This window comes from Pan troglodytes, chromosome 14, assembly GCF_028858775.2.
Source record: "Pan troglodytes isolate AG18354 chromosome 14, NHGRI_mPanTro3-v2.0_pri, whole genome shotgun sequence".
Classification (NCBI taxonomy): domain Eukaryota; kingdom Metazoa; phylum Chordata; class Mammalia; order Primates; family Hominidae; genus Pan; species Pan troglodytes.
Genome location: NC_072412.2, coordinates 30,074,474 through 30,094,926, shown reverse-complemented (window position 1 = coordinate 30,094,926; position 20,453 = coordinate 30,074,474). Strand labels below are relative to the sequence as shown.

Genomic DNA, 20,453 nt, shown 5'->3' with positions numbered 1-20,453 from the left:
GAACTGGATTACAAGCATCTTAGATGTTTTCCTTTTTGAATTTCTCTCAGAGCACTTGTTTTAGTCTTATTAGCTTACACAAGGGTCTTCTTTTACAAGAGTGGAAGCTCCTTGAAGGCAAGGGCCATGTTTAGGCACCTTTGTATGCCAGTATCTACCTGGTATGTGCCTATGGCACCTAGTAGGCACTCAAGCATGTGTGTTGAATGAATGAAGACGAAATGAATTAATGAATGAATGACTTGCTTAGGTCATTGTTGTCCTACGATTGTATTGATCTTAAACTGTTAAAATATCAGCATTGGGGCACATTTATACTCAGTGTGAGGCCTCTTTTACCCAGGAAGATCTGTTCCTAGGCTCTTCATCAATTTTAAAGATTGCCCAATATAACTTCTTTGTGATATTTACTAATAAAATACACTAGCACGGTGTATATTTCTTATAGGCAATCAATAAAACTTTGCTGAGTAAATATGGAATGGGTGAATGCGTTTGATTCAGAGTCGACTGAAAAGAAGTTTTAATGGTGAAAGAACCCTTCCAGATCTTTAGACCATTCCTGGGGTGATACTGATGGTTTTTCTCAATTCCGCTACTTAAAAAAAAAAATCTTCTTTGTCAGTTTTATGAATAGAGTTTCTGTTTCCTTTGGGAAGCATTTCATATTTGATATCCACCTAAGGTTTGTTTGCACTGGTGTAAAACTTAGTTTATTGTTAATACTCTTCATTTTTTATTGAGTGTAATAATAAATGTTTAACATCTTCTGTTATTAAGTAGCATTCCCCTTCTCTTTTCTGAAAGATCAGTATCAAATTTTATTTCCTTTCTTCAAATACTTCATAGCCTTGTTCTTCAAAAGGCGCTTCTTGAGAAAGTGGCTATGAAAACCCACAATTCTTATTGTAATTCAGTAAGTTACAAGGCAAATACAACACCCACAAACCACAATGGAAAGCTCACATGAAGCCTCAGTCATAAATTTAATCAATTCTAGGTTGAATGCTAAGAAAAGTTTTAATTGTGCAAATGTGGTACATAACATTTCAAATATAAGTGGAAGGATCATCAGTAGTGTTATCAAAATGCATAATACAGAAACTTTTTAAGAAAGGATAAAAAATTACACTCAGGACCCATAACTCTTCCTCATTATAAGCATATGTAGTGATTCATTCATGCAGGTTTTTATATGTAGATAGGATTTTTTTTTCCTTTTCAAGAATTCCATTGTAGCCATGAGATGAAAAATGTATTATGGTAATGGTATAGCTTTCTTCTATTTTGCTTTTAGTGTTAGGTTTGCTAAAAGCTTATTTAAAATTCCCTCTGACATAATGTGTTTTCAATAAGGAGGATGCTGCCATGTCCAATACCCTTCCCCTGTCATTGTTCGGTACCATATCTCCTGGCTTCCTTCTGCATGGGTCACTTAGTTAAGAGGGAGGCCAAGGGAGTTCCGATTTCAGGCAGTGTGTGGCAGGGTTACTGTCCTAGCAACCTGGCTACTCCTCACTGTGAACGTTTCTCATAGGTGTCATATGGCAGGATGAAAAACATATTTGCCTCCCAGTGAAAGATGGCACAGGCTTTTGCCCAGCCAGGTTGGCAAGAGAACAGAACTCTTAACCCCTTGCTCGACAGGTTTGAGTTCAAGGGGTTGGATGCTCCAAGCAGAGGGCCAAACCCTGATTTATGAAGCATGCTGGGTCAACAGCCAGTCAGACCACTCCCACAAAGGCTGCCACAAAAACTCCCAGGGAACTGAGAAAAATGTTCAGGGTGGCAGAACTCTGTGGCCCTTCTGCCTCTTTGGAGAAGTGTTCAAAGTAGAGAATATCCCCCAGCCCCACCCAGTGCCATGGGACCAAGGCCTTTCCATCCTGGTAATCATAACCTTTAGGGGAATCAGCTGCCCTGGGCCTGCCAGGGCATCACATCCACAGAAGCAGAAGAGAGGAGTCCTCCATAGAAGCCATGGAGGAGCCGGAGATTGACACGCAGGTGGAAGTATCTGCCTCCCACCTCCTACCCTCCCCCCAGCCTATAGTCTAGCACAGGCCTGGAGTGCGGGAGCAACTGCTACAATGTTCAGTTCAATCAGATAAATTGGTTGGGTGTCTCTTCAGATTCCAGAACACTTGGAAATGGTAATTCTGCCAAAAGAGGCTCTGTCAGAGATGATCTGGGTGACAGATTGCAGTTAAAAACATCATCTATTGAACCTAAAAAACAGTAAACAAAGCATGCATTATTACCATCACTGCAAGAAAAAAAAACCAACAGTGCCTTTCAAATTCATGCAACCTAACTATTTTAATAATTAATAGAGAATCCTGGCTTCCTCAGAAAAATTCAAAAGGCTAAACAGAAATGTGTTGCTTTTTCTTTATTAGTGGGACAAGATTGTCTCTTGCTTTTTTGCGGGCTGGAGTAAACTTGCAATGAGCTTAATATACTCTTTCACACTTGAGGGCAAAAGGCTTACATTTTGGGAATAGTTACTGAGGACAGAGAACAGTTTTTGCAGGGAATGGGCCCAGGTTAGCACCCTAGTGGCCCCGTGCTCTGCCTGTCGTGGGTGCCAGGTTTGGACTGCGTGACAAGCAGGAGGTGCATCTTGGCTGTGCTGTCCTGCAGTGCATGATGACAGCTTCCAGGAAGGACCCTGCCACACTCCTGTGAAGTTGAAGTGGCCCCAGAGCCGGCTTAGAGTAAACTTTCAAGGAAGCACTGCTTAACTTCAAATGTTCCTCAGTGTCCCAAAGATGGGGTGGACACTCTGGGCAGCCCACAGGACAGAGGGTGAGCCATGGTGAAACCGGAAAATCCTGCCCAGGCTGCTGGGGCTGATAGGTGAACTCAGGGGTGTCAGAAAAAGGCCCAGGCACATATGGCACTGCAGCAAAGGGTCCAGTTAATCATCCCCTCCAAAAGGATCAGAGTATAATCCTCCACATGATTGCAACAGAGCAGAGCACAAACACATCTTTGTGAGGAACTCCCAGGCAGAGAAAGCTGAAACAACATGGGAAGAGATGAACAGAAAGACAGAGAGACAGAGAAAGAGAGGGGAAAGAGAGAGAAACAGACAGAGACAGAAATGGAGATGGAAGAGATGGAGACTGAAATGAAGACAGAGATGGAGAAAGAGCAGGAGAGAAAAACACACAGAGAGACAGAGAAAGAGATGGAGAGAGAGAGGAGGAAGGAGGGAAGGAGGGAGGAAAAGAGAAAGAGACCACTTCTAGGATAAGAAATAGCTAGTAGCAAGCATTTTTGTTGTAAACATTTGAAGAAAGAAACACAGGCTGTGGCCAGGCATGGTGGCTCACACCTGTAATTCCAGCACTTTGGGAGGCTGAGGCAGTTGGATCACTTGAGGTCAGGAGTTCGAGACCAGCCTGGCCAACAGGGTGAAAACCCGTCTCTACTAAAAACACAAAAATTAGCTGGGTATGGTGGCACACACCTGTAGTCCCAGCTACTTGGGAGGCTGAGACACGAGAATTGTTTATGCCCAGGAGGAGGAGGTTGCAGTGAGCCGAGATGGCACCACTGCACTCCAGCCTGAGTGACAGAGCGAGAGTCCGTCTCAAAAAATGAAAAACACAAAAAACAAAGCAAAAAACACAGGCTGTAAATACAATTAATGAGGATTCTATATTTTACAGCTGAACTCTGAGAACACCACAACTTCACAGAGACTGCTGGTTTTCTGCAATTAGCAGCAAGAGTCCTGACTCAGGGAAGTTGCTCTCCAGTCCAGACTAGCAAAAGACAGAGAGAATGGGCTCTGCAGAAGACAGATCCAGACAAGCCATGCATGATTCATGCCACCTGCAGCCACACGGGTGTCAATACCAAGAACCTGCCATATGTCATCAAGAGTGTGTTAAGTGAAACCTTCTCAAGAGTTATTCTTTTGTGCTCTGTCCAAATCTGGAGAACCCTTCCAAATACTATAAAGATTGATATCTTGGCCGGGCCCGGTGGCTCACACCTGTAATCCCAGCACTTTGGGAGGCTGAGGCAGGCAGATCACAAGGTCAGGAGTTCCAGACCAGCCTGGCCAACATGGTGAAACCCCATCTCTACTAAAACTACAAAAATTAGCCAGGCGTGGTGGTGTGCGCCTGGAATTCCAGTTACTCGGGAGGCTGAGGCAGGAGAATCACTTGAACTCGGAAGGCTGAGGTTACAGTGAGCCAAGATCACACCACTGAACTCCAGCCTGGACAACGAGAGTGAAACTTCGTTTCAAAAAAAAAAAAAAAGACTGATATCTTGACCATATAGTGACTCCTCCCAACTGATCATTTTTGTTCACATTCTGTTGTACAGAATATGAACATTTGGAAGGCAGCAGTCTTTCCTAAGATTTAAATGATTGCCAATAATATTTAAATGACCATTAATACTCATTTAAATTAATAATATTTAAAGTTATTTTGGGGTATACTGCATAATGTAATCCTCATGTCAGAAGACTTAAAGAGGCTCAAAAGGAAAAGTCACTGCATTTGTTTTTGGTAATAAACATGCCCCACTTCTTACTTTCTGAATTTTGTGATCTATTTCCCTTTCATTAATAGGTCTTGCCTTTTGAATCAATTGACTCTCTTCCATTATTTTACTCTACCCTTTTATTTAACTACCTTCCACATATCCTTCGGAATTTTTAACATACCTCTGGAAGTTACACTGAACTTTCGGTCAGAGAAACTGCTCCTTCGGATTAAAGGCTCACTCATTTTTTCCAGAAATAACTTAATCGTCTCCTTCTTTTCTGGACTTGTACTTGACAAATTCAGAACTTTTCCATTTACTTTTACAACGGAATTACTGAGCCCAAACCAATAGAAGAAATCAAATAATGCATCAGCTTTGAATTCATATGCAAAGCTTAAATTTTCTCCATTAACCACTTCATTTCCTGGGGGGAAGAAATTCTTCACTGCCTCTTGAAAATCAAACTGAAAGAGAGAGGAACATTGCATTGACTTAATGGACATAAGTATCCTGTTGACATTGTAGAACTAACAACCGCCTAAATATCCAAAACATCACACCTCTTATTTCCCTTTCACTCTCACACGTATTTTTAAACTGTTGTCTTTATTTTTTCTAAGAAAACTTTGCATTTGCATCATATTCCATCTAAAAATTCTGAACTGCTTGGCCAAAATTACATTTATTCTTACCCATTTCTAATAGGTTGCTAAGAACTAAACTCATTTTATTGGTAGCAATAATGCCACCTTTGAGAACAAAGTGTCTGAATGCACTTTGTTTTCTAAGGGCCATTCTCTTGGCCTAAGACAGGGCAATAGGGCCTCAGTTCCTGCATGAAATGCACAAGCTCCTTCCATGTGGTTGACAGCCCTGGATTCAGACAGGCTAGGCTTACCTGAAGCCGGTAACTTTCTCCAATCACTGAGGAGATGACCATGTCCATCCCTCGCTCTATCTGTCTTCTTATCTTGGGGTGCCTTGTGTTTACAAGAAACGCATACGTCCTTTCTAGAAATTAGCAAGCAGAATTCAGAAACAAGTGTGTCCATGTGACATAAGCATGCTTCTTATAATTTGCTATAGCAGTGGTTCCCACCTCCTTTGAAGATTTTATTCATTTATAACCTTCCTCTGCTCCCTCACAACCTTACTACAAAGCCTCGCCAGATTTCTAGAAGTGTTTCTGAGAATTTTGCAGATTTGAAGGAGGTTCTGGGCTGCTGTAAAGGCAGGCTAGACAATCGGCTCCCACAAGGCTGCAGTTTGTAACTGGAGTCTCAGAAATCAAAAATGCCACTCTATAATTATCACAGATGAGAACTGTGCCTCCACAGCATGTATCCAGTATGGGGAAGGAAAGTGGAAGATCGAGATAGCCGGTTTTCATGTTCCTGCAGTGCTGGATTTTTTCTTCTTCTTTTTTTTTTTTTATTTTTTTAAGACAGAGTTTCTGTTACCCAGGCTGGAGTACAGTGGTGTAATCAAAGCTCACTGCAGCCTCAACCTCCTGGGCTCAAGTGATCCTCCTGCCTCAGCCTTCAAAGTTTCTGGGACCACAGGCATTCGCCACCATGCCTGGCTAATTTTTGTATTTTTTTTGCAGAGACAGGGTTTCATTATGTTGCCCAGGGTGGTCTTGAACTCCTGAACTTGCGCAATCTGCCAGCCACGGCCTCCCAAAGTGCTGGGATTATAGGCATAAGCCACCATGACTTGCTGGGTATTCAAATCACAACTTGGCTCTTACAGAAACTTTCTTATTTGCAAAAGAAAATCTGCAAAGATCAGGAAACAGGGCTGCTCCATGCTTTCCACCTCCACCCCTACCCCTACCCCATGCCCAGCTCTCCCCAGCTTCTCCAGGGACCAGACATTCTGACAAATGGCTAGTCTAGGGTTCTATGGACCAAGGCAACCAGAGGTTGATTCTTCTCCCTGCCGCTACCTATAAACAATCCCAAGTGGGAAAACATCTCCTTCTCATTGTTTAAATAATACCACGTGTCTGTCCTGGCAGACAGATTTTTTTGGTGTTGATTGATTAGTTTGGTTTGGTAACCCCTCATGTCCAATTCTGCATGATTTAAGCCAAAAGAAAGTTGTTTACTCATTAGGAAATATAAAATGGTATTAACCAGCAACGTCTTAACTTTTCCAGTCCCCAGCATCAAGCTCCATGGCCTTAATTACTCAGTCCTTGGTCTAAGGAGACACATAGATACCTGTGTTCTCCTCCATTTAACAGCCAGGGACCAGCCACTGTGTGATTTTTAGAACTCAGTGTTTTACACTGACTTTGAGATATCTCAGAGACAAACCTTCGGTCCACCAACAGCAAGTGTTTACGTCCTCGAGGAAGGCATTTTAAACTAACCTTATTCGTCTTGTTTTTCTTACCCATGTTTTTCTTTCTCCAAAATTATTTTTTGGGCACTTTAGATATAAGCTGCCTTATATCCTCTTTAAGACAATAGATAAACAAAGCAAGCAAACTCCTTGATACCTTCAATTAAATCTCATGTAAACCAAACCAACACCTCTGGGCTCATTATATGCTCATGGCCACCACACTCCACAGTTGTGCTGATGGGGCAGGTTGTACACTGCCTAACTCTAGAGGCTGTCATTCACATTTACAGACATTATTTTTATATTATGACAAACTTGTGGGAAGCATTAGTAATCGTCTTGAGGAAATGGTGGCTTTTTCTGATTTGCACAAAAGTGCAGTTTAGAATAACAGCAAGACTAGACATATTGCCTTAATCATAATTTTGCAATTTAAAATTGACCATCTTAAGCTTTGTGTCATAGAGCCTCTTCATTTTATGGCTTTTATCACAATTAACTAGTACTGGGTTTCTGGATTTCTGTTGTGGCAATTCATCACATTATAGCATGCCTCAGACACGTGCCTCCTTCCATGATAGTTGTTCAACAACTTCATACATTCTGTAGGCTACCTACAAATTCCTCCTTGTACCACTACCTATACTTTCATTTAAATGTTAAAATGAAGAGGGCTCTTACTCTTTTTTTAGATTCCTCCTGAGTGATCGGTGCAGGAGGTGTACTTGATACAGCTGTGAATTACATTCCTAAAGAACTATCTGGCTTTCTGGTTATAATCAAGCCAAAGAACACGTGGGCCTCAGATGTTCTAACGAGCACTTCTTGTTACTGGGCATTCTGTTCCTGGCCTCTCCTGCAGAAAGAACATCGTGACTTTTTATTGTCAAATGAGCAGAGAGAGCTCCACAAATTTGAATGAGAGTGAATGTTTGGGGAAATCTATTTGAAATTCGTAGATCATTTCTTATTTCCTTGGACTCATTTTAAGAATGTTAGTTAGAAGCAAGTTTAAGAAATTCTACTTCTATTACAGAACGTTATGCCCATGACTTTCCCCACATATCATTCTGAGCAGGAGGAGGAAGGCAAAATGAAGACATTTTCATACTGAAATTTGGTTTAATATAGTTGCTACCAGCTAATCTGATTTCTTGGAAGAAACAATAAAGAGATGTGTCTAAACATGACATTCCAACATCATGGCATGAAACAGAAAAGCATCCACAATGGCTATTTATTTTCTTAGTTTCCTCATCCATAAAATGGGAATAGTGTAAGCACCTCCTAAGTGGGATAATTACGCATCCTAGTTTGCCCGGGTCAGTTTATACCTTCTTCCCAGAATAATTATTGATAGTAATGATGTTCATGTTCATAACGTCCTGAATTGATAAGCCCTACAAAGTTGTTGTGGTGATCCATTACATTAGAGCACTTCTTAGACATAGTAGGTGTTTGATACGTGGTAGAGCATGTTATATATCATCCTCATCACTCTAGTCATTTCTGCAACCTCCAAAGGCTCAGAATGTCAGATCACTTCCCACCTAGGCAAGAAGTAGAAAAGAAGCTCCCAGACAGGTGGCTTCTGCCCTAGGATCATTGAGGGGTTTGTTCTGCAGGCATGTTCTGTGTTTCAGGTGGCCTCACACACCAGGCTCCTTGCTGTCTACCTTGTCACAAACTGATTTCTGCCCTGCTCATCAGTCCACACCTCAGCCCAGTTTGGTCCCAGCAAGGACCAAACCAAAACTATTTATATACTGATATGGTTTGGATTTGTGTCCCTGCCCAAATCTCATGTCAAACTGTAATTCCCAATGTTGGAGGAGGGACCTGGTGAGAGATGACTGGATCATGGGAGTGAATTTTCCCCTTGCTGTTCTCATGATAGTGGGTGAGTTCTTGCTAGATCTGGTTGTTTAAGAGTGTGTAGCACCCCCCCGCTTCCGCTCTCTTCCTCCTGCTCCATGTAAGACGTGCCTGCTTTCCCTTCGCCTTCCACCATGATTGTAAGTTTCCTGAGGCCTCCCCAGAAGCAGAAGCCTGTATAGCCTGCAGAACCGTGAGCCAATTAAACCTCTTTTCTTTATAAATTACCCACTTTTAGGTATTTCTTTATAGCAGTGTGAAAATGGACTAATATAGATACTTACCTTTTGAGGTGTCTTTTTTGGTCTGTACATTAATAAAGAACAACATTGGTTTGCTCAATATAGTTTCCCTGTAGTCTTTATAATCACAGTAGTTGGTCAGTTCCACATACCTATGAAAAAGCAGAGATCATTGCAAATGTAACGTACCCTTTCATCTAAATTAGGAAGGGGATGTACTGGACAGGTATCTGCCACAGCCACAGACCTTGGAGGGAAGTTCCTTGAAATGCATCCTTACAGAGGTCACCATATAAATGAATCTTTCTGGTCATGGCTGATTGGCTCAAGGATCAGCGTGCAGCCCACAGGCAGCCATGGCCCTAGGGGTGTCCTGGCATCAACACTTGGCTCTCAGACTTTACCAGATGATCACCAGTATCATCTGTTGTTTGGGCTAAAAGCGTTCATTTGAAGCTATAAGAGCTCTAAGTCCCTCTGAATTGATAATGAATTCGACATAATAGTAGAATTAGCTGAATTTTCTCCAGTGGAGTCATCCTGTTTAACTTGTGGGTCTTGAATTTTCCTTTCCTTCTCCCCACTTCCCCACTAATCCCAAGATAAACCAGCCCCCTCCATAGATTACAGAATCAACCAATATTCATATGAGCTATTACTAGTTCACATCTCCCCTACGCTGAACTTGTGTAATTAAAAAACTAAAACAACTGATGTTGGACTTTTCACTACATCCTTGTTAAATTTAGCCTTTTTGGTTTTCATTATTCTCATTTAGGAAGATCTTTCTGAATCCTGACTCTGTCATCCAGCATGTTAGCTTTCTTCCCTGCCCTTCACATCTTCCAAGCAGCCTAGCTACATCCCTGTCCGCATTGTTCATAAAAAGGTCCAAGTGCAGATTAGCTTCCTTCAAGAAGTTAGTTAATTTTCTAACTAAACCCAAGCTCAGATGCCATGTGGATGTAGGCAGGCTGAATGGCCCCCAGCAGGCTGAAGGATGCGTCTGCCGCAGTCTCTTTGAAACACAGAGCTGGTTCCCCATTGACACAGCTGTCAGCATCTGCACGGAGCGAATGGCTGGCTGAGCTGAGCGCGCGGGCTGCCTTTTGCTACACCACAGCATGTTTGTTTCTTATATCTAGTCATCAGCAGAGACAGCTCCAAGCAATTCTTTCTGGCTGATTGTCCTTCCAGTGCCTGACATGAAAATCACAGCCTTGGCGAGAAAACAGCCGCTGCAGGGAGTGGTGGCCACAGTACTCTAGGCATCCCTCGCCTGCGTCCACTTCCCACCACCCCTCGGAGGGGCCAGCACACAAGACAGTGACCGGGGCATGTGTCAAGAGCATGCGAGAGAATATCTACCCTGAGGCAGGAAAACACGGCTTCCGCTCGGCTGTCTCCCAGCTTGGTTTCTTAGAAATCTATGTCATTATCTTTCTGCTGGGATTGTCAGACCTGATTTTGAGAGCATTTAAAACCTGACCCGTGATGGAGCCTCTAAAATGCTTCCTGTCTTCTATTTCACCAAGCTTTTAAAGCAGTCTCCACCTCCCACCACATCTGTAGTGGTGGCTGCTTGGGAGCTGTTCCTGGGGTAGGGAGGGGAACATGAGGCTGCAGTGTTCCAGAGAAGAAAAAGGTGGGTGTGGATGTTGATGCTCACGGAGTGGGTGAGGATGGCAGGAGTAGAGGAGAGGACGATGGGAATGGAGGAGGGGCGCTGGGGTGGGGCGCTGGGGTGTTACAAGGGAATGGATGGCCAGGTAAGAGAATGCAGACCCACACGTGGCTTTGGTATGGTTCTTCCTTCACCCCTCCCCTGCCCTCATCCTCACCTGGGCAGAACAGGAGAAAGAGGATGAGATGGGGGAACCTCAGGAGACTGAGGGGAGTGGTACTGGTGTTGCACATCAGCTGGGAGAGAATTTTCCTGCCCTTTTTTTTATCCCAGTTGACCAACTGCCAAAAGTTACTAGAGAAAGAAAGCAAAGGAGAAGGCAGGAAAAAGAAAACCACCATTTGCTGGGCTCATTCATTCATTCACTGAGTAACTTCATTGAGTCCTGCTGATGAGCCGGGCACCAGGTGAGCATTTACATGTGTCTCATTGCCTTCTTGTGCTGGAGGGGCTCAGAGTCTAGAAAGGGGACAGTGGACGGAGGCAGTGCAGGGTGCCCCTGTGCTCGCCCATCCCTCTTGCCATTCATCTATTCAGCGGCCAAACACCCAGCACAAATATCATAGATATTTCAGAATTACTATGCAAATATTGCTTCTACATATTGAATATTTATCATAGTTGCTGAAATCATCATTAGCCAGGCAGGTAAGAGTGGCTTGGGAAGGGGGTGAAGAGAAGGTGAAGTCTGTGGTTACATGGGGGGTGAGGATACAGAGGGAGAAAAGAGAAAGAAAACCCCTGTAGCAAAAGAGGAAGGAAAGGGCAAGTCTGGTTGACATAAACATAAAAAAATAGATGGGTGATGTGGGAGGAGTTGGGGGGCAGGCTCCACCTATGACCCATTTGAGGCAGGTTTCCCATTATCCTACCATCCTGTTTACATGGAGTTCAGTCATGGTCATTTCAGCTCCTTTACTATATTCCTCAGGGAGATTCCTCTATTCTTTCAATATCTGGAGTCTGATTGTCATTCTTAATGGAAAGCGCATGGCATTTGTATACAATGCACCCCAAAATCTGCAGTTTTGATGCCTTTTCTGATGACACAAATGCTAGTGCAGTATGTCCCTCTGTGTACAAAATTGATTGACATCCAATGGGTCAGTGATCCCACAGATAAAAATCTCAACTTACAAATGATCTCTGGTTCAGAGAATAATCAGTTTTCCCTGGAATTTGGTGGAAGGCTTTTTTGAATGCTACTGGGCTCAAAGAGCAGGTATTTGGCATGGTCACAGAAGGAAGCCTGCTGGATAGCCACATGTTGAGCGTAATGTATGACCTACACATGAGCTATCCATTTTCGAGCCTGGATTTCATAAAACACCTTGGATAATAAAACTACATGCAACATAATTTAATCTGCCTTTGATGATTCAGGGGTACTTGAATTTCAGCTCCTTAACAGGCTGTAAACCTCATCACAGTGCATGCCAGTTATCACTGTACCACAGATGTGTAAAAACACTGCTTATAGAAGACCTCTGATGCCAGAACTTACAGACAAGAGATTGTGCCAAGATCCCTACTTAATAAGCTCCCTATCTCTAACCAGGCCACAGATAAGAAATACCTCATTAATTCCTCCATCCCCAGCCTCCCAGTTATGGTCCAATTGTTAAACACCTTGAAATTCCATTGAAATAAATAAATGTGAGCATTCACTAAAACACGATAAGATCGGAGAATTTAGTTGTTAAGGTGCACAGATATTTAAGTTTCTGACATGTAATCACTGGTTTTAGTTTAAGACTATCCTTACTAGATTATATTAGGGACTAGTTATTTGATCTTCTTTGTTTGTGTGTTCGTTTGTTTGTTTTTTGAGATGGAGTCTCACTCTTTCATCCAGGCTGTAGTGCACTGGCACAGTCTTGGCTCACTGCAACCTCTGTCTCCCATGTTCAAGCAATTCTACTGCCTCAGCTTCCCAAGTAGCTGGGATTACAGGCATGCACCACCATGCCCAGCTAATTTTTGTATTTTTAGTAGAGACAAGGGTTTCACCACATTGGCCAGGCTGGTCTCGAACTCCTGACCTCAAATGATCTGCCTGCCTCAGCCTCCCAAAGTGCTGGGATTACAGGTGTGAGCCATCACACCCGGCCTTTAATCATAGATATTTCAGAATTACTAATGCAAATGTTGCTTCTACATATTGAATATTTATCATAGTCGCTGAAATTATTATCATTAGGAATGAAAAGCAAACACTTTAAGATAGACAGTTTCTTTAAAATCTCATTTCTTCATTGCTTTACCCTGGCCCCAAAATGCTTCTGGGGTGAAAGTTTCTAAGCTTGGCTTCAATCCAAAGATTAAAAGGCAGGACAAGGCCGGGCGTGGTGACTCACATCTGTAATCCCAGCACTTTGGGAGGTCAAGACAGGAGGACTGCTTGAGGCAAGGAGTTGCAGACCAGCCTGGGCAACACAGTTCCAGACCAGCCTAGGAAAACCTTGCCTCTACAACAAATTTTTAAAATTAGCCAGGTGTGGTGGTGCATGCCTATACTCCGAGCAACTCAGGAGGCTGAGGCGGGAGGATTGCTGGAGTCCAGGAATTCCAGGCTGCAGTGAGTTATGACTGCACCACTGCACTCCAGCCTGGGCGACAGAGCAAGACTCTATCTCAACAAACAAACAAACAAACAACCCAAAGCAACCAGCCAAACAAAAAACCCCAGCAGGACAATGTAATGGGAAACACAGTATTTCAAAATAAGATCTAATTCATGTCCTGATTTGCTGGCTATGTGAAATCAATTCCAGAGCCACAACTCACTATGACCTTGAGGGACTTCTTTAACCTGTCTGCACCTGTTCACTCATCTGTGGAAAGGGCATAACAGTATTTTTTCCCTCATCATGAGTAAATGCAGTACATGCAATGTAGACATATGAATTTGAACCCATAGTAGATGCTTGATAAACATCATGAGTATCTCTAATCCTGGCCAACTTGGCAAACCCATAGGACGAAGTTCTGTAAACTTCTGACTCCCAACCAGGGCTGTGTTCATTTGAGTTCCCAGGAAATAAGGAAAATATCAGCATCTGATAAATGAGCAAGAGTTGCTCCTTCCTTGTTCCAATTTCTTTCCTCATTTTTTCAGTTTAGGAGGCTAAAGGGAACAGCTTAATGACAGCAACATCTGAAAAGGAGGACCAAAAAAGAGCATTGTGTTTTGCTTCTAGCAAATCAGGAGCCACTGAAAGATGGCCCACCTCTAAGACACCCAACTTTCAAAGCTGCCCCAAATTTCCCTTGGCCCTAACAATTTCTGCTCAGTGACAAATAGGAATTCAAATCCTCCATGGCCTCCATCAAAGGGTGGGGTGTGTGTGTGTGTGTGTGTGTGTGTTCATTAAAAAAAATATGGACAGTTGAGCAGAGAAAAAGAAGAACACACAGTGCAATAGTCTGTGTAGGAGGCCCAGGAAAACTGCTTGCCACCATCATAATTCTTTGCTGTGACACTAAGCAAAAGCTTGCAGAGCCATTTTACTCTTGGGGGAAGCAGGCTGACCCTGCCATGACTTTCCAGTGTTAGCTTGATCGCCTTACACAGAGTCTCGCCCTAATCTCTTTTCCCTTCTTCCCTCCGCCTTCTGCCCTAGTTCTACTGAAATAAAGCAAAATTTTTAGACTTCTCACTCTAATGTGTGTGGCTTACACAGACATTATTCAAGGGTACACATGTTCATGCATTCATTCCTTAAGGAATTATTGACACTTAGTGTGTGTGAAACTCTGATGGGGCAGAGAATGATTCATTCATTTATGCATGGAAGGAACGATTACTGAGTACCTACTGTGTGCTGGGCACTGGGGACACAGAGATGAGAAAGGAAACAGCCTTGCTTTTAAGAAGCATATAGTCTCCTAGGGAGACAGATGAGAAAATACACCATTTTGGTATGAAATGATGAATGTATAACCTTCTTGCTCAAAGTGTGATCCTTGGACTAACAGCACTGGAATCACCTGGCATGATGAAAAATCCGGGGCTCCCCCCATAATAAATCAGAATCTGTGTTTTAACAAGGTCTCCAGGAGACTTGCATGCTTATTTAAAGTTTGAGAAGCACTGGTCTAAGACATGGTCCCTGCTATTCATAGGCTTACAAACTGGTAAATCATTCAAACATACTAATGCCAGAGAAATACATAGTTCTCTGTATTCACATGTCCAGGCTCCACTGGGTTCTCTCCTAGTCAGTTAAGCCAAGGGGAGCAAGTCAGGAGGGGCCCGGGGTTAGAGCCACATACTGGGGTGAGATGGGTAGTAGGAGAGATATTGTCCTGTCAAGCCAAACAGCCCCCAAGGGTTGGACAAGAGCAGGGGCAGGGAGCACCCCAGGAAGAGTCACAGCCTAGCCCATCCATGGGGACTATGGGGTGGCTGCACGCAGGCAGGTAGGCAGGTAGGTGGCAAGGACCAGGGGGGCTGAGAGTAGAAAGGAGACCCAAGTGTGGCTGCAAGTCCAGAGCCTGGCTCTGAAGAAGGCAAGCAGGAAAGATGGCCAGGTGGCACATTGCTGTAGACTCATCAGATCTGAGGGTGGTTTCTGTCTCTGTGACCTCAGCTAGTGTTTTAACCTTGCAGACATTCATTTTCCTCACCTGTAGAATCTGGCTAAAAAAAGGCACCCCATGAGTGGCTAAGAGATTAAATAATGTGTGTAAAGCTCTTGGCTTCTGGTGCTGCTTAATGGTATTATTACTATTCCCACTTTATAGTTGAGGAAATGGAGTCCCATGGACAGTAAGTAAATTTCCCAAGGTCATTCAGCTCGCAAAGAGCAGAGCCCTTCCTCTAGACTGACTCTCCTAAAAATCTCACAGCTCAATGCATGGATGGTTATTATTCCATCAACATCACTATGTGTCCTGCTAAGGGGCTGCTGTCCTAAGCAGGTTGCTACATCTAAGACCACATCTTCCAACCTCCCAGCCTCAAGTTGGAATCTCTTCTGAGAACTGGGCCTGGGCCAGCAGACAGAGCCCAGCACTTCCCACTGCGGGATGAAGGTGAGGCTTCCCCCAGTAAACTTCCAAGTGTGTTCCAGCCCGACTGTCCTCATTTTACCCCTATGAGTGCCGCTTCACCTCACCTGCATTCTCCGCCCTGAGTAGGTGTGACTGTCACCCATCCAGGAGCAGGTCACAGCTCTGCTTTTAGTGGCTTCCTTAAAATCACTGCACTTACTTCCTTTTGTAGGCTGATTGTACAAAATGTGCACTAGCTGACATAATTCCAGTTATTTATTTGTAGATTCAGGAAATGAGTGAGAAAGCAAGATTATTTCAGGTTCAAAGTAATTTGCTGAAAGCATAGGTTCTCCTAGTTCTACTGGTTCTCCCACTTAGCAGCATCTTACCTAGGTAAATTACTTAAGCTCTGAGTCCTAATGCTTACATCTGTAAAAAGGAGAAACAGCAGTAATGTGAACTTTGTAAACTTTTATGAGATAGTAGCTGTGAAATACTTTGCACCATTCGAGTAAATGTTAGTAGCCACCATTTCTATTGTATTTATTTTTATTCCCCAGGCAGCCTCTTTCATGCTAGGGGAGCACCAAAACGAAGGGACTCCAGGTCTTCTTTGCCAAACGTTTGCCATTATATTTCACCAAGAGGCTGCTTTATAGGAAAAAACGTGTGTGTGTGTGTGTGTGTGTGTGTGTGTGTGTGTGTCTGTGTCGTAGTTAATGGTAATTTTGACTTTTAAGTATTGAATGAATGGCTCCCTGAATGACCATTACCCACATCTCGTGTCCTGAGCACATTGTGTTTACAACATGGGCGAGAATCCTGATCTTGAAAGAAAAAAATAAACATAAAGATCTTGCCATAAATCCTACAAAATAGGACAAATATTTTTAAAGTAGGTTTTTGAAGGAGCTTTAGAGCTGGTGGTCATCACTAAACCTTCCCACTATGCTGGATTTCTTTAGTTTACTTAGTAGGTATGTACTTAGAAAAAATGTTAAAGTATTAGAAAATGAACCTAAGTAGGGCTGCTAAAATCATCCTGTTGCTCTCTTAGCGAGTGAATAACCTGAAAGTCAAGGTCGGTGGCTCTTAGCCTTTCGGGGTTCCTTGGAAAAGGGCCTCATGAAAGCCACAGTACATACTTATGAGGTCCCAGAAAGAAATTCTAATTACACCAGGGGCTTATCCCATATGCCAAAAATATTTGTTGAGTTAAAAAGAACTAATTAATTAATAGAGCAAGGATTCTTAACCTGGGTCCAAGTATCTCATGAACATCCTGGATGGTCAGCAAAAATTGGGTATATATTTACATTTCTGGGGAATCTACGTAGAATTCTCAAAAGTTCTATGGTCCAAAATGATTAAGAACCATTTTGCCTTTTGGGATCCCTGGCCATCTTGGTGGCTGCTTTTGGTTAGAGGCCATCCCACATCCAAGGCCGGAATATGGTGGCCGCAAAGAAGATGAAAAGTCACTGGAGTCCATCCACTCTAGGCTCCAACCCATTAAGAAGGGTGGAAAATACAAGCTGGGGCAATCTGGCTCTGAAGATGATAGACAAGGCAAAGTGAAACCGGTCATCCCCACCAACTGCCTGGCCTCGAGGAAATCTGAAATACAGAACTAAGCCGCATACTCTCAAAACTGCCATCTACCACTCCAGCAGTAATAACATTAAATTGGGCACAGCATGTGGAAAATACCATAGCAAGTGCACCCTGGTGTCACTGATCCAGGGAATGCTGAGATTTTTTTTTTTTTTTTTTGAGACAGGGTCTCACTCTGTTGCCTAGGCTGGCGTGCAGTGGCACCATCTCGGCTCACTGCGAGCTCCACCTCCAAGATTCAAGCCATCCACCTCCCACCTCGGCCTCCTGAGCAGCTGGGACCACAGGTGCATGTCACTATGCCCAGCTAATTTTTGTAGACAGGAGGCCTCACTATGTTGCCCAAGCTGGCCTCGAAGTCCTGGACTCAAGCAATCCGCCCACCTCAGCCTCCCAAAGTGCTGGGATTACAGGCATGAGGCACTGCACCCAGCCCTGAGATCTTTGGAAGCATGCCAGAACAGACTGGTGAAAGTAAATCATGCAAATCTTTAATAAAACTGGCCAGAGCTTATTTTTCAAAAAGAAGGAAGGAAGGAAGGGAGGGAGGGAGGGAGAGAGGGAAGGAAGTGGGGAGGGAGGGAGGGGAGGGAGGGAGGTTGTATGCTATCTCTAAAGCCAAAAACAACTGGGAAAATTTGGCAGCTCAGAGGAGCGAAGCTTTAGATATCTGAGTTCTGGCTTCGGCATACCTCCCACCTCCTGATTCACGAGGGCAGAACCTCTCACTGCTGCCCACGATCCAGTCCTCCCCCTCTGCCTGGAAGGCTGTCTCCATTTAGACCACATTCCCTCCTGGCCATCCTTCAGGACTGCACACTCAGTTATAAAAGCCTCCTTCCCTGCCTGAGGACAACAGATAGCTCCTTCCATCACCCAAATTATTTTTGGAGGCTCCTTGCTATTTCCCAGGTACAAAAGCCCTCACAGAATTGCTTATACAATGATAGCCTATTATTTGTTGGTTTGTATTTGCACCCTGGTCTGTGTTACCTGGTCATTGTGGCCCAGTTGTTTATTCTAGATTCAAAGCTGTCAGGGGAATCACTGTTGTTTAATTTTCTTTTGTGTAGGAGGTGTTCAAAGCAAAAGTTAGATGACAGACTTCAAAATCATTTCAGATTCTGCAGCACTGTTTGCTACAATTAGGAGAACTGGTTCTGTCAAAAGCCTAACTTACGGCTTCGTTCATTCTGGACATTTTTATTTTTCACACCCTGCTCTCAAATACAATGGGTATCTTCTTTTTAAATCTGCACACATCTGACTCAGTTCCTCCCACAGTCCTCCGCTTATGGTTTGGAATTGGAATTTTCATTTCACTAGGAAAGGGAGAAATTCTTGCTGGGGAATGGTTCTTCAGGCATTCGGAGCCCTCACTATCTTTGGAAAAGCAAGGTTTTTTCTCCAGGAGTTTTGAAGACTGCACGTTCAATATCTCATTTTGTTTGCTTGCCTCTCTTGGCTCCCTCCTACCCACAGGGTGCCACAGCACGCTGTCTTTCCCAGTAGCAAAGGCGTTGTGTCTCAAAAGCTGGCTATCTTATTCATTTCTGAGTCAGACTCTAGACCATGCTTGCCTCTTCAGGCACTTGGCCCTCTCAGCACAAATATAACAGGGCTTTGCACTCCAGGCCCTTGCCAAGAGTGAACTCTGGAGGCCTGAGGCCATGTGGAATCAGGCCTGAAGTGCCCTCCTTTACCACGTGGCACCAAAGCCTGCTTCAGATGGCTGGGCCACATCCTGCCGGTCTGCCAAGAAGAGCTTGGGGGCACTCTGGCCACAACAGTCAAGCATCCTGGGGGCCTCCTTCCCATTAAGGCCCTCAGGTTTCGCACTTATTTCCCCAGAACTTATCTGTGCCGTCCACAGCCCACATGGCCCTGGGCTGGACTTCCAGGGGCTTTGTTCCCTTCTCAGCTGAGGTTTATTTGTTTACTTTTGAAACACGAAGGGAGGCCAGAGATGGGAAACTTTGAGCTTTTGCATGCTTCTCCACTCGCTCTCCTCACTGGAGAGGGCTGGCAGTGCTCAGAATGGTGCATGCCCCCTGCTCCTCACCGCCACCCATGCTCCAAAGCCAGGATGTGAAGTCTTGCAGAGCTGCAGACAGCCCCTAAAGGGTGTGCTCCCAATTTGAGCTCATCTGACCCAGTTAAGGAGCCAGAATGGGAGAAGCATCCGCCAGTCATGAGCTCTGGCTGGGGGCCCCTGCCCTCCCCCTCGCGCCCAGTCCTGATGCCCTTCTGGGCAGCTTCAAGCAGCAGCTGCAAAATGTCAGTGCAAGAGGCAGAAGAACCAGGGCAAGCGTGCAGGCTCCGGGTGATAGAAGCAGAAGGAAAGTCTAGAAGCGCACGGAGCAAGGGGCCACGCGGTGTCGCGGGCAGCGAAGACAGCCCAGGCTCCCAGAGACCGCAGCCGGGTGGAGGCGTCTGCGGGTACCAGGCGACAGGCCGGGGCGCACGGCGAGGCCACCCACCTCTTGATGTAGCTGCTGAGGCGGTAGAGCTGCCCGTCGAGGCGCACGAGGCCGTCACCGAAGACGTTGAAGCCCCCCCGCGCCGCTGCCGGCTCCCCGGGCCCGGCCACCACGAGCTGGTCGCCGCGCAGCTGAAAGGCACCGGGCTGCAGGCGCAGCAGCTGAGCCAACGGCAGCAGGGCCAGCTCGCAGTCGCAGGTCCACAGGCTGCGAAGCTCCCCAGACGAGATGGAGGTCAGGCTCGGCCTGGCCACCGGCTCGCAGGCCGCCCCCGCCATGCCCGCGTCGTCGGTCCTCACACCGCCTGCTTCCGTCCGGTGCCTACAGCCCCCAGCCGGCGCCTGATGGTCCCCAGGAGGGGCCGGGCGCCCTGCCTGCGTCAGCCGCGCGCGAGGTGAGGAGGGGGTCGGTCTGCCCGCCTGGCCGGGACGCGGTGGCCGCTCAGGTGCCAGTCTGACCGCCCGGGCGGCCCCTCCCAAGCTGCCACTCGCTGGGAGCCCTGCAGGCACCGCGCGGAGAAAGCGGCCCCGGCGCAGCGCGGCCCCTTTTATCCGCCCTCCGGACGCCCGCCTCGCCCCTGCCGGCCCACGGCCACGACCCCAGAGGCTCGGGGCAGAGTTATCATCGTCTCATAACTTGGCATGCTCGAGTCTGCTCGCAGCCAAGGCTTAGTCATCCCCCTGGGGTCCGCTA

General features: G+C 45.2%; 1 protein-coding gene and 1 long non-coding RNA gene across 7 annotated transcripts in view; one reads left to right on the top strand and one right to left on the bottom strand.

Moving 5' to 3' along the window:
• LOC104001814 (uncharacterized) overlaps window positions 1-20,453 on the top strand; it is a 52,561-nt gene that overhangs the window by 6,141 nt on the left and 25,967 nt on the right. For 2 of the 6 annotated variants that reach the window (XR_010150417.1, XR_010150423.1), the window contains exon 4: window positions 3,678-3,913. The exons of 1 other annotated variant lie outside the window; for it this stretch is intronic. This is a non-coding gene — a long non-coding RNA (uncharacterized LOC104001814). Of the gene's footprint in view, window positions 1-3,677; window positions 3,914-9,762; window positions 10,490-20,453 lie in introns of those variants that run through there. 3 more of the 6 variants (XR_010150421.1, XR_010150416.1, XR_010150420.1) reach the window with 3 other exon arrangements.
• On the bottom strand, window positions 968-20,350 carry MEDAG (mesenteric estrogen dependent adipogenesis). The gene is made up of 5 exons (XM_001142100.8): window positions 19,761-20,350; window positions 9,027-9,136; window positions 5,414-5,526; window positions 4,694-4,979; window positions 968-2,228 (listed from the first exon to the last, which is right to left on the bottom strand). Exons 1-5 carry the CDS (start codon window positions 20,036-20,038, stop codon window positions 2,104-2,106), a joined length of 912 nt encoding a protein of 303 aa, XP_001142100.1. The 5' UTR covers window positions 20,039-20,350; the 3' UTR covers window positions 968-2,103.

What these genes read in the sequence shown, in the direction of transcription:
- MEDAG (XM_001142100.8), bottom strand. Translation starts at nt 20,038, where the DNA reads ATGGCGGGGGCGGCCTGCGAGCCGGTGGCCAGGCCGAGCCTGACCTCC. An exon ending in CTCAGCAGCTACATCAAGAG is followed by an intron (nt 9,137 to 19,760) that starts GTGGGTGGCCTC and finishes GCTTTTTCATAG; the next exon opens with GTATGTGGAACTGACCAACT. An exon ending in CAAAAAAGACACCTCAAAAG is followed by an intron (nt 5,527 to 9,026) that starts GTAAGTATCTAT and finishes GCTAATTTCTAG; the next exon opens with AAAGGACGTATGCGTTTCTT.